Below are 12,917 nucleotides of genomic sequence, written 5' to 3' on the forward strand. Positions count from 1 at the left end.
GGTTCCCCAGGGAACATATCTGCTGTCTGGAAACCCTGTTCCAGGGCTCATGAGCGTCTGTTACCTAATAAAGGCGAACGTTACCACCACCTCCCCCCTGTCCTCTTTCTCTCAGCCCTCTTCGTCCCACCCAGCAGCTGCTCTTAAGCATACGTGAGCCTGAAACGTCCTTCAGAGGTATCCAACCGCACAAGTGCTTTGGGATGCTGTCACTCCTTTGTCCAGATGACCTGGAAAATGGAGCTGTACAGCCTGCAATGAAAGATGGTCCCTTGGTGGAGCAAGTGTGGGGTCTTTGTGCTCCTTTGGATGTAACCAAAGAGGCTGGTGGCTTGAGCAAGGTAGAGCTGGGCCAGAAGCCTGCAATTTTAGGACCCTCTATATGGGAGGAAAGCTTTTACCTGACCTTGCTTGCAACAATGTCCTTTCGCTCCATCTCTTTGTTTCTCTGCTCCCCCTGGTAACTGTCAGAACCATTAAACTTCAGGCAGAGGAGATCTGTTTGGTTTTTTGTGTAGCTGCTGGAAGGGTTTTGCAGTTGGCCCTGGAAGCTGTGTTCCCACCACATCCCCCACGGGAGGGCTTCCCCAGGCTCGGTGGGAGTGGGCTTTGCACCCTGCTGCCCCTGGGGAAGGGGCTGGGCTTTTGGGAGCAGCGTGGGGTCCCCCAGCCAATCCATACTGAGGCCGCACAGTTTAACGTAGTATTTATTGACAAGGTGGAGGCTGGGGTAGTGGGGAAGGGGAGGCTGGGGAGGGAAAGAGGCTGCTTGGGCTCTGCCAGCAGTGCTGGGACGGTGCTTTGAGTCCATTGCTCTTCCCCTACCTGGTTGCAGGGGCTAGGTGGGGGTGCCTGGCCCCAGCAAGACGTGTCCCTCCATCCCTCAAGGCCGTGGTCTGTCCAGCATCGCACCCCATCCCCTGAGCAGCACACTGCTCTGCCAATGTGCCCCCCCAGCTCAGCCTCTTGTGGGCGGGCTGAGAACGGCTGAAACTCGTTGCCTGGATGAGAGGGATGGCCTGGCCCACGGTGCCTCCTCGATGGTGAAGCGCAGCCGGCAGCCCCCAACCCCGGCAGAGGAAGGACGGTGTGTCTCCTGCCATGGCCAGCCGTCGTGCTTTATGTAGGACCTACGATGCTTTGCTCTGGTGGGACACCCCCGCCCCGGGGTAGGCTGTCAGCCGTCCTCGGATGAGGGGACAGCCCCGGTTCCCGATGCCGCCAGATGTCAGACGGTGACCTCGGTCTTGCTGTTGGTGGCGAGGTGCCGGGGGGCCTGGCCGTACAGCGGGGTGGCGGGGACGAAGGCCTCGGGCGGCCCCTCAGGGCGCAGGGCGGGCAGGCCGGGCCGCCGGGGGCCGCGGGGGGGGCCCCCTTCCCAGCCCCCAGGGAAGGCCGGGCCCCCCGGCAGCTTGGGGCCCTTGGCCTTGGGCGGGGGGCAGCCCTCGGGCAGTGCTGGGGCCTCGGCGGGCGGGAAGGGCAGGGCACCGCCGGGGGACACCTCCGGCCCCCCGAACCGCCTGTAGAAGTCCTCGGGGGCGCTCTCTGTGGGGACAGGGGTGTGGTGTCACCCCCGCGGGGACACCCCCTATGCCGGCACGGGGGGGTGTCCGGGGGGAGGGATTGGCTGGGGAGGCTGTGGGGCCCGCAGGAGGCATCCTGGGTGCTGATTGGCTGGGGAGTGGGGGGATCCTGGCCACCAATTGGCTGGAGAGTACAGTGGGGGATCCCAGCCACGGATTGGGTGGGGGTTGCTGCAGGGTTTGGGGAGATCCCGGGTGCTGATTGGCTGGGGACTGCAGCGGGTCCATGGGGGATCCCAAGCTCGGATTGGGTGGGCAGTGCAGTGGCGCCATAGGGGACCCTGGGCTCTGATTGGCTGGGCAGTGCAGTAGGTCCATGCGGGATCCCGGGTGCTGATTGGCTGGGGAGTGCAGTAGGATGCTGGGTGCTGGTTGGTGGGCAGGTGGGGGGGTTGCAGCACCTCGGCCACGCCCAGCCTCCCTCTGGGGGGGGGGGGTGCCCCTCCTGCCCGTGCCCCGCTGCAGCTCCCCGCTCCCTCCCCACCCGCCGGCGGGGCCCACGGGATGCATCCTTCCCCCCACGGCCGCCATCCCGGCCCACGCGGCAGCGGCGGCACTCACCTCCAGCCTTGAGGGTGGCGTAGGTGCTGTAGGCAGGGGCCGGCAGGGCCAGGCCGCTGGCCAGTGGCAAGCGCTTGCCGTGGCTGTGGGGCCGCCCCAGCGAAGGGGTGATGGCCACTGCGTTGTTCAAGGGCGGCTTGTCTGGAGGGGGCAGAGGCTCAGCCATGGGCAGCCATGTATCCCCCTGCTGCCTTTATTCGCCCAAGGGAGCTGTTTTTCTCCCCACTGCCCCGGCGTCTTACCTATGCTGTTCCTGGGGGGGCCCCGGGCCAGCCCCTCACCCAGCGGGACCTGCACGCCCCCCATGAGGCCGTCCACATGGTCGGAGGGGCCATGGCCCGGCTGCTTCAGCAGGTCTGTCAGCGTCCTGGGGAGGGGACGAAGGGCCGTTAGGGTGACACCCCGCTCCCCCGGCCCCACCAACGCGTCCCAGCCCTGAACCCCCCCCCCTTTGGAGGCAGCCTGGGGCTAGGAAATGGCTGCTGGGAGCAAGGAGCGCACCCAGGCTCCCAACCCAGCTTTTGCAGAAGGGGTGGCGAGCCCCCATCCAACGGTGAATTGGGGTCTGGTTGCGGCTGAGCCCTCCTGGGGCTGGGTCAGCGGGTGAGGACGGCAAGGGAGACACATGGCTAGGAGCGAGCTGCAAGGGTATGATGAACCAAGCAGGAGGAAGCTAGACTGGTGGTGGCTGGAGCAACACCTTGTGGATGCAGCCCCGGAGTGAGAGCCTGGTGGAGTGGGGGGAGAGGAGACGACACCTCCACACGAGTCCCTTCAAAGCGGAGAGGACCACGAGGAAGGGATTAGAGGCGTTGCTTGCACCTCATCGGGGAGGAAGATGAACTAGCAGCAGCCTCCGGCGCACGCGCTGTCCATGCGTAATGCCTTCTTGTAAGTAACAGCATTAAACATTAAACACCATTACATAAGACAAAGCCCTGTTTCGTTTAACATTCATGGACGGAGATGCTGCAGTCCCACCACAGCACAACAGCGGTGCTGGAGCTGGGCACGCCAGCAGTGCCAGAGCGGGACATGCTGGTGGTGCTGGAGCAGGGCACACCAGCAATGCTGGAGCTGGGCACACCAATGATGCCGGAACGGGGCACACCAGTGATGCTGGAGCAGGATATGCCCATGCGGCATTGCAGCCTTCGGCAGCAAGTCCTGGGGCAGGACATGATGCTCCCACCAGTGCAGGGCTTCGTGGAGAGGAGAACACGCCATTCCCCCTGCAGAGACCAGCCCTGCGTGACTGCAAGGGCACAGAGATGTCCACTCAGGGCTTTTTTTGGTGCCCTAATCCCTGGCTCACAGTCAGCATGCCTCGCACCTCGAAGGCTGGCTCATAGGACAGTGGGCGCTGCGTCAGCGGCTCATGGTTAGCAAGTGGCTGGACGATAAAACAGCAGATTAAACTCAACATGCATAAATGCAAATCGGAGAGGAAGCGGGGGGATAATCCTGACTTGGTGGATGTGTCAGCTCATGGCTCTGGAGCACTCAAAAGCCCAACGAATCTGGTGTGGGGAATTGCCAGGGAAGGCAGCAAGAACAACGGGGAAAGCAACGCATTATGCCCGGGGGTGCAGGTACTCGGGTGCCCCAAGGACTGCTCCTGGGACATTTTCACTTCCAGTTTATATCCAGTCACCATCACAGAGCAATGGCAAGAGGAAAGCTACAAGGGAGGGTCACTTGCCCTTTAGGTTCGTTTCACATCATTCTTGGGGAACTTTGGGTAACAACCCCCCTGGGATCATTTAATCTCCAAATGGGCCAACAGGAGCCTCATAAAGCTGAACAAAGGGAAGCGAGGGAGGAACAACTCCAGGCACCAGTACGTACCGGGGGCTGACCAGCTGGAAAGCAGCTTGGCAGAAAAGGGCCTGGGAGTCCTGGTGGACACCAAGCTGACCATGAGCCAGCAATGTGCCCTTGGGGTAAAGGTGGCAAATGATCTCCTGGCCTGCACTAGGCACAGCATTGCCAGAAGACCCAAGGGAGGTGATCCTTCCCCTCTGCTCGGCACTGGTGAGGCCACACCTGGAGTGCTGGGTCCAACTGTGGGCTCCCCAGTACAGGAGAAACATGGACATACTGGAGAGTCCAGCAAAGGGCCACAAAGATGATGAAGGAACAGGAGCATCTCTCCTATGAGGAGAGGCTGGGAGAGCTGGGACTGTTCATCCTGGAGAAAAGAAGGCTCAGGGGGATCTTATCAATGTAGGTGAATATCTGAAGGGACGGTGCAATGAGGACGGCACCAGGTTGACAAGAGGCGACGGGTGCAAATTGAAACACAGGAAATTCTGTTTAAACAGAAGAAAAACCTTTTTTCCTGCAAGAGTGGTCAAACGCTGGGCCAGGCTGCCTGGGGAGGCTCTGGCACCCCCAGCCTGGAGCTATTCAAACCCCACAGACCCCCCCCCCGAGGAGACCTCCTGCAGCTGACTGACCCCAGCGCTGGGCCCATCCAGGCTCCTTTGGCCACGGATGCTGCACCGAGAGAAGCTCTGGGTGCAAGCCCAGGCAGGCAGTGGGCTGTGCCCGAGCAGGGCTGGGGGTGGGAGCAGGTCCCCCGAGGGCGCGGGCAAGGGGCTGTCAACCCAGGGAGCTGCCGCCCCATCAGCAGCCACCTTCCCCGGGGTGCATTGCTCCCCGGCCCCCTCCCCACAGGCCGCTGCCTGCTCTCCCGTGTCCCCAGGGCCCAGCACTCAAACAGGCTTGTTTCACCAGGAAGTTCAATGCGATTTGACCTGTTTTTTTTAAATATATATATATTTTTTTTTTTACCCTCGGGTCTATTTATGAAGCTTGAGCAATCCTTTATCTGTGACTTTTCCTCTCCAGATAAATCCATCAGCGCTCTTTCTCGTAAGCCTGCCCTCCGCGCCGACCGCCTGGGGTGCGGATGATAACAATTAACAATAACGGGGTGAGCAGCTCTTAACGAGCGATTTTCCTATGGTCAGCGGTGTGCACAAGCCTTCAGTGCCTGCAACACCCGGACTCTCCCCCCTTGTACCACGAGCCGTGCTGCCGGCCAGGGCTGCTGGCATGGCCCCCAGGGCTGCACTCCCCTCCCTGTCCCCAGGTGGTGTGGTGCAAGGGAGGTGGACCTGGAAGGTGACACTGTGCTGAGGAGCTGCTGTCTCGCTGTACACATTTTTGGGCGTTTTATAAGCCCCAGCCTGGTCCCATGGCTGGGGGGCTTGGGGAAGGTCAGGCTACATCTCCCTAGGTCACCCAGCGGTCTGTACGACCGAGACGGCTCCAGGGTACAGATGGAGGCGGGGAACACAGGGCAGATGCGGCTTTAAACCTTCACCGATCATCTGCAACAAAACACTAACGAGCGGCACCAGTGAGGTCTCCATCCACCACCGTGGCCATGGATGCTGAGCACACGAGGCCATGCGTGAAGGGCACTGGGGCAGGATCCTGCTCCCAGCCACTGCCTCGCCTGCGTGGCACACAGCCACCTCCGCGGCAAGCCTGCTTGTGCCAATGTCCCCCAAGGTCCCCCAAACCAGCCTGGAATGAGCCCCGAGACTGAGTGAAGAGGCAGATCCGGGAGCGGTGATGACAGACACTGATGGCTCTGCAGCAGGAGCCGGCACACAGCTCTTGGTGCTCCAGAGCCAGCCCCGGGGGAGCCGCCGGTGCATGAAATGGAGGTGCCCGTGTGGGAGCAGGACCCAGGGCCTGGCAGAGGACCCCAGCCCAGGGGCTGACCCACTTTTGGGAAGCCCAAGCCCCTCACCCACCATGCCCAACAGGAGAGCGGCTGCAAGCCCTGGGCAAGGGGACAGGAAGCGATGGGAGGAGACAGGAGTGCAGCCGCCGGAGGAGAGACGATGGAGTGACGGGCGAAGTGACATTGCCCCGAGCTGGAGTGAACCCTTGGAGGGGAAGCAGAAGGTGGCAGCCGCTGGCTGAGTGGGATGGTGAGGTGTGGAGCAGAGGCGCGGTGGCAGAGGAGACACGTGGCATGCCATGGCTGCGAGTGGGCTGGCACCCTGGCTGGCCATGCCACCTTCACACCCAGGGAGAGTGCTGCCATCACCTCCCGGTGGGGACATTTCCCATGGCCTACAGTGCATCTCCTCGGGGCAGGGGGGGCCCCATCTGTGCAACTGAGCAGGTTGGGCACCGTGGGACACCCAGCCAGAGGGGCTGGGATGCTCAGGAATGGTCAGGAAGGCTTGGGGTGAGCAAGGCACCTTTGCAAAATGACTTGCAGTGGGGGGAGATGGAGCTAAGCATTGGGCAGTGGGAGTCAGCCTGCCTGGCTGGACATTGTGTCCAGTCTGGGACAGGGGTTTGGGTCTCCACACCTGCCAGAGCTGGGTCCCCTCTCTCGTGCCCCAGAGAGCCAGGGTGGCATGTGACGACTCGCCGTGCTGCCTGCAAACACCTTTTCTAGGTCTTTGCTGCCACGTGCTAACATGGGCATTGACCACAGGCACGGTTTGGTGCCAGAGAAACACCCAGCGCAGTCAGATACGCAGCGGGGCCAGGTTTTGACACCCCAAACAGCACAGGGGGGCCCAGAGAGCAAAAAGCCAGCATCGGGGGTTTGGCTGCTGCGGCTGCCAGGGCACCTGCTCCCGCTGGCTGTTTTGCCCCTCTCCAGCATCCCGCTGCCCCACAGAAGGCTGCTCCTCATCCAGCTCTTCCCATAGGGATGTTCACCCCAGTCATAACCTGCTATCCCCCCGCCGGAGGGTTTTGGGGAGAGGTCTGCTCTCACGCGATGGGCGCAGCCAGATTCCGGCATCCCGCAGGGACCCGACGTCCCCGGAGATCCGGGGCCTGAAGAAAAACACGGGCAGGTGTTTCTGACTCAACGCGGGTTTGGCCAGGCTGAGCGAGTGCCGGGGACGGGTGCCAAGCCTGAGCTGAGCAGGAAGGAGAGGAGTTTGCGGGAGCCGCCATAAGGCCTTGCGGGAGGAAGGTGGACGGGGAAGGGGGGGACACACACCAGGTAGCTGCAGCCACTCAGGCACCCGCTCCCCTGGGTGAACCAGCAGCCAAAGCTGGGAGGAAAAACTGTATTGGAGGAGGACGAGGTATTGGGGTCTCAGGACAAGCTGGACAAGGGCTCAGGTGTCTCCATCTGGGAGGAGCTGGTGGGGTTTCTATGCCTGGTCGCTCTTCCTGGGCTCAGACCACGACCAGGACCACGACAAATGACATCTAGAGGTGCAGAAATGGTTGATCTTCCCCCCTAAGTGGGAAGCCTGCGAGCAGCGGCAGCGGGAGCGGTCCTGGGACAGCGGGCAGCACTCCAAGGAGCGGAAAAACCCCGGCGGGAGGGAGGGATAGGAATGGAAACCAAGCCGGCCGTGCAACAGGGAGCTGGCCCGAGGCCACGATGCGGTGCCCGAGGAGCAAATGAGAAGCTCCTACCTGAGGCGCTGGGAGGGAGGCGAGGTGGCACTGCCCGTGCCTTGTGCCGCGCGTGGGTACAGGGGTGAGACAGCCAGAAATAACCTTGCTCTCTCGGCAGCACCGAGATGAGATGCATTGCCCAGGCCAACTGGGCGCACAGCGGGATGGAGGTGACAGCATGCCTTTTCAGATGCCCGTGCCACATACCCAGCCCTGGGCACCACCTCCATCATCCCAGCACCCAGCAGGCTGCGCCAGGCTGGTGCCTTGCCCAGTGCCTATGGCTCCATACCCGGTGCTCTGCTCCTGCCCTGCCCTGGCTCACCGGGCAGCCGAGCTGCTCCCTGCCAGTCGCCGTCCCCGTGGAACTGGAGCTGCTCACTGCTTACACAGAAGGACAGGGGGCACTGGGGACGGCGAGACCTCTCCTGGCTTCTGCAGTGATGGAGGTGCCCTTCTGATTTTGTCCCACAAAGGCGGGCGAGGTAAATTCACCTCCTGCCCGTCTCTATGCCAGTGCCCAACAGATCTGTGGCTTTGGGGAGAAAAGGCACCGATCTCCCCAAACTCGAAGTTCAGACTTGCACGAGCCAGAGGGAGGGAGGACATGGGGTAAGACATGGCACAGAATTGAGGCTACATGCAGAAAACACCCCCCCGCAGCCGGTGATGGGAGAAGGCAAGACCCACTGGCAGGGGATGAGGACCCGGGTCTGGGCTTCACAGGTACCGACCCCTCCCCAAGCGCAGTATCTCCTTCCCAGGAGGTGGGGACACACACACTCCAAAAAAAGATGCGTCGGCGGCGAGTGGAAGGGGAGTCGGGAGGCTGGCAGAGGCCGTATTGATCCTGTCAAGGTGCCAGCACTTCCTCAGGCGACACGGGGGGGGAGGCGCGGGCACACAGCAGCACCCAACCAAGGTGCGGGGGGGGGGGGGGGCGAGGGGGGCTGCAGCATGGTTCCCCCTAAAACTGCCTCATGTGACTCAGCAGGGCCCTGTGACCCCCATCCGTGCCCAAATAGGACCCTCATCCAAGCAGGGGAGCCAGCCTCTGCTCCCCCCAGGTGGGCGCAAGGAGTGGGGTGGGTCTGGGAATGGGATGCAGCAGGTCTGGAGTTGGGGTGCAGCACCCAGTGGCCGCCCAAGGCCCGGGCGGGCAGGGGGAGGCGGGAACCCCAGGGGAAGGAGAGAGGGTGTCTATGCTGGGGGGCTGCAATCAGGGCAGCTCTCTGATCTTCCCGGTGAAATAATTTCCTCCAGCCCTGCTTTTCCTTTTTTTTTAAAGCTAAAATCCCTCAACAAAATGGCATAAAAATGGGTTTATCGCCAGGCCCAATGTCCTCACTGGGAAGACGTGAAGTAGAGCGTGCACGCCGCTGCTCGGTGAGGTGCTGGATTCGGCTCAGCCCCCGACCCCTCTGTCTGCCCCTGCGGCCCTTGCTGGGCCCCCTCTCCATCCCTCCCCCTTTGATTTGGGGCAGCCATGGCACGACCACCTTGTTGAACCTGCCCTGGCTCCTGTGTGTGTGTGTGTCTGTGTGTGTGAACACACGTGTGCACGCGTGTGCGTTGCATGTGCACGGAGGGGAGGCCGAGGAGGGACGGCTCTGAGTCAGAGCCACAGGGGCAGAGCTGCGCCGGGGAGGCTGGAGCTGCCAGCAGCCGCTCTGAAGTGTTAAAACTCATTGAATGTGATCGGTTAAAAAAAAAAGAAAGAAAGAAGGAAAGAAAGAAGGAAAGAAGGAAAGAAAGAAGGAAAGAAAGAAAGAAGGAAAGAAAGAAGGAAAGAAAGAAAAAGAAAGAAAGAAAGAAAGAAAAGAAAAGAAAAGAAAAGAAAAGAAAAGAAAAGAAAAGAAAAGAAAAGAAAAGAAAAGAAAAGAAAAGAAAAGAAAAGAAAAGAAAAGAAAAGAAAAGAAAAGAAAAGAAAAGAAAAGAAAAGAAAAGGAAAAAAAAGGAGGGAGAGGAAAAAAATCTACCCAAGTGGAGAAGCTGTACGACATGACACCGAGGGGACAGTGAAGCAGCAGAGCTGGGGCTGGGACTGGGGCCACCAGCCCTGCCCTCCCTTGCCTGGCCTTGCCTGCACCTCCTGCCTTGCCCTGTCGCTCCCTGCCTGGCCCTGCCCCCCCCACCCCATCCCCCCACCCCAGGCCGGGGGTGTCACCTGTCCCTCCTGCCTGTCCCCATGTGCCCCAGCCTCGGGCACACGACTCCACTGCCCCTGGGGAAGCCGGTGGTGCAGCCTGCAGGGCTGAGGCCGGACCACTCGTGACACCTCAGTGCTGGAAGCCGGGGGGGAGGCCGTGCAGTGAGGGGCGGTGGGGGGGCGGGGAAAAATGGCGGGAGAAGTGTGTACCTGGAGCCAGGACTGTTGCGGGAAGGAGAGGGGAACATGCGCCGACGGCCATGGGAGCCGAGCGGGAGCGGGGGAAGGCACAGGGAGTCATCGATGCTGAGGGGTGCCTAACACCCTGACCTTCCCCCCGCCAGCCCCAAACTCAGCCCTGGGAGGGGGCCAAAAAGCCAGGGGCTGGAGCCACAGCACGCAGGGGACAGGGGAAGGCTGACTTTCCGCTGGAGGCTGAGCCCTGGGGGACGTGCAGCTCATTCCCCCCTCTGCAAGGGCGATGTCCCACCCCAGTGCAGAGAGGCAGGCGCCCGTGCATACCCATGTACACAGACACACGCGTGTGCACACGCGAGCACACGCACACGGAGGAGGCGCAGCAGTCACGGCAGAGCTGTCTTTGCCGTCTCCTCTCCCCCTGCACTGCCGACCAGGCTGAGCCCAAGGGGACTGCGGTCCCCAGTCACCCCATGCACAAGCAGACCCCATCTCGCCTCCCCCACACATCGGGAACCACAGCTTTTTTGGGGTGGGGGGAGCGACGTCCTATAGCTGACACATCACCCACCCCACCTGCGGTGGGGACAGCTCTCCTGAGCCTGGGACAGGCCTCCTCCACGGACGCAGCAGGTCATTTTAAGAGAGGATGGGTGTATTATCACCCCTTCTCTTGGAGGCTGTCCTGGCTGGCAGCCCTCCCTGCTGGGAGATGTTGGGGGGCTGCAGCCAACACCAGCCCCCACTCTCCCCCCGCAGTGTCTCAGCATGCCGGGATGGGGGTTTTGGGGATCTCCTCACCCTCTTGGCAGCCCCAGGGTCAAGTCAAAGCTCACCCTATGCAAGGGGCTGGGGATGTGGCCTTCCAACCACGGGGGGACCGAGCGGGATGAGTGGGGGGACCGGACCCCTTTACCTGGAGACGGTCATCTCCGTCTGGGGACCCTGTGCCTTCTCCAGGCCCAGCTTGGTGAAGATGCCCACCAGCACCATGATGGCCACCACGCCGCAGATGATGTAGACGATCATGTTGGTCTTGTCGCGAGTGGGGTCCTGGGGGGTCTCGTCCACCCGGGCGGGCGGCTGGCCCGTGTTGACCCAATTGGGGGTGTCGTAGTTGGAGCAGCCGCTCTGGTCCAGCCGCCCGGGCTTGAACTGGCAGCAGAAGCGGTACCCGCAGGTCCCGCAGCAGTACTGGTAGATGCCGGCGTTGCAGTTGAACGGCGGGTCCCACTGCCCCATCACGTCGTAGTAACCGCGGCAGCGGTCCCCCCCCGCCGGTGCCGCCCCGGTGGGCGCGGGGGCCGTGCTCTCCGCCGGCGGTGCCTGGCTGCCGTTCCCGCTCTCCCCGGGCGCCCCGGTGCTGGCCTCGCCGCTCCACACCCGGCCCGGCTCCAGCAGCACCAGGCAGCAGATACCCACGACGTAGCTCGGCTCCATCCGCCCGCGGCTCCGGGGGGCCATCCGGGCGAGGGGGCGAGTTAGAGCCGCTCGCCCGGCACCGGCCGCATGGCCGCCGAAAGCCCCCGCGGAGGAGAAACGGGCTGGAGAAAGGGAGGGTGATGGGGGGCGGGGGGGGGGGGGGGGGGTGTACGGCAAAAAAGGGAGGGAAAAAAATAACTGAGGGGAAAAAAAAGTGCGAGGGGACGTACCCCCTCCCCGCCTCTCCCCAGAGCGGCCGACGGGCAGAAATTCAGAGCAGGGGGCGAGGTGGGCGGCGGGGGAGAACCGCCGCCTCCCGCCGGCCGGGGAGGGGACGCGGCGGCGGGCGGCGGGAGCGGGCGGGCGGGCAGGGGGCCGGCGGCCGCCCCATCCCCGCGCCTCTGCCCGCGCCTCCCGGCACCGCGCTCCGAGACGGGGGGGAAAGAAAAGGGAAAAGCAGCGAAAGCCCTTCGTACCAGAGCGGGAGGAGCAGGAGGAGGAGAAGGAGGAGGAGGAAGGCGGGGGGAGGGAGCCGGCGCGGCCAGCGAGGCGCGGGGGGCTCGGCTCCCCCGCCGCCTGCCAGCCTCCCCAGGAAACCGGAGAAGGTCCTTCACCGAGTCCTCTGACAGGCTCCCCGCCGCCGCCGGGCGGCAGAAGGCCCGCCCTCCCCGTCGGGCTGCCGCCGCGGGCGGCCGGGCACGCGTGGCACCCGCCCCACGCTGCCCGCCTGCCCCCTAAGCAACCCCCCCCCGTCCCCGCTGCGAGACCCTCACCCTCCCAGGCGGCACTTTGGGGTGCAGGACGGGTGTGTGCTGGGGGATACACAGCCCCCGGGGGCGGTGGGGTGCCCTCCTGCAGCCCCACAGCCGGGGGTCACGCCAGGAAAGGCGGGGAGAGCCGCAGCCCCAGCCCGGTGCGAGCATCGGAGCATCCCCCAAGGGGAGCTGTGCACAGCGGGGGCTGCAGGATGGGTGAAGTTGGGGGGCTACTGAGGCACACCCCCAGAAACGCACCCTCCCCGGAGCCACGATCATTTTTGGCCAGCCCTTTTTTTTGGGCTTCAAAGTCTGGACTTCTCTGGGTGATGTGCACCCACTGCTCTGCTCTCTGGCTGGTGCCACCCATAAAGATGGTGTTAATCCTCACTGCCAAGTCTTCTCCCCAGAAGGGTGGGATTTGCTTTCCCTGCTCCAGGGCAGTTACGGCAAGAGCAGGGTGGGGGAAGCTGAGGCACCACGAAGCCCCGAGCCCAGCACTGGCATGTTTTGCAGCCCGGGACATGGGTGGCTGACATGACCCCTCATCACCTCTGGACAGTCCTGCATCCTGCCTCAGAGAAGGGCACCAAATCCGTCATCACCACTGCCTCCCTCCAAATCACTCCTCCCTCCATGCTCCGGCCCAGCGAGGCTGGATACAGCTTCATCCTGCCCCTGCACTTGGCACATGCCCTGTCGGTACCCCAACATGGGGGACGAGGCTGCCTCTGGGCTGCACAGTGCCAGCACGGGAGACCCCAGCGCCCAGGCAGGCAATGATATAAATAGACATTGTCATGATGAAGGCGAGATTAAACAGGTCGGGGAGGCTCAGCTCCCTCCGACGGG

The 12,917-nt window shown here is 62.9% G+C and overlaps 1 protein-coding gene across 1 annotated transcript; it reads right to left on the minus strand.

Annotated features, from left to right (window-relative positions):
* Positions 1–689: 689 nt before the first annotated feature.
* SHISA8 (shisa family member 8) lies at positions 690–11,977 on the minus strand. Its single transcript, XM_063322549.1, has 4 exons — positions 10,805–11,977; positions 2,387–2,511; positions 2,145–2,285; positions 690–1,545 (listed from the first exon to the last, which is right to left on the minus strand). The coding sequence occupies exons 1-4, from the start codon at positions 11,350–11,352 to the stop codon at positions 1,229–1,231; spliced, it is 1,131 nt and encodes a 376-aa protein (XP_063178619.1). The 5' UTR covers positions 11,353–11,977; the 3' UTR covers positions 690–1,228.
* Positions 11,978–12,917: the final 940 nt, after the last annotated feature.

Source organism: Chroicocephalus ridibundus, chromosome 1 (genome assembly GCF_963924245.1).
Source record: "Chroicocephalus ridibundus chromosome 1, bChrRid1.1, whole genome shotgun sequence".
In the NCBI taxonomy this organism is placed as follows: Eukaryota; Metazoa; Chordata; class Aves; order Charadriiformes; family Laridae; genus Chroicocephalus; species Chroicocephalus ridibundus.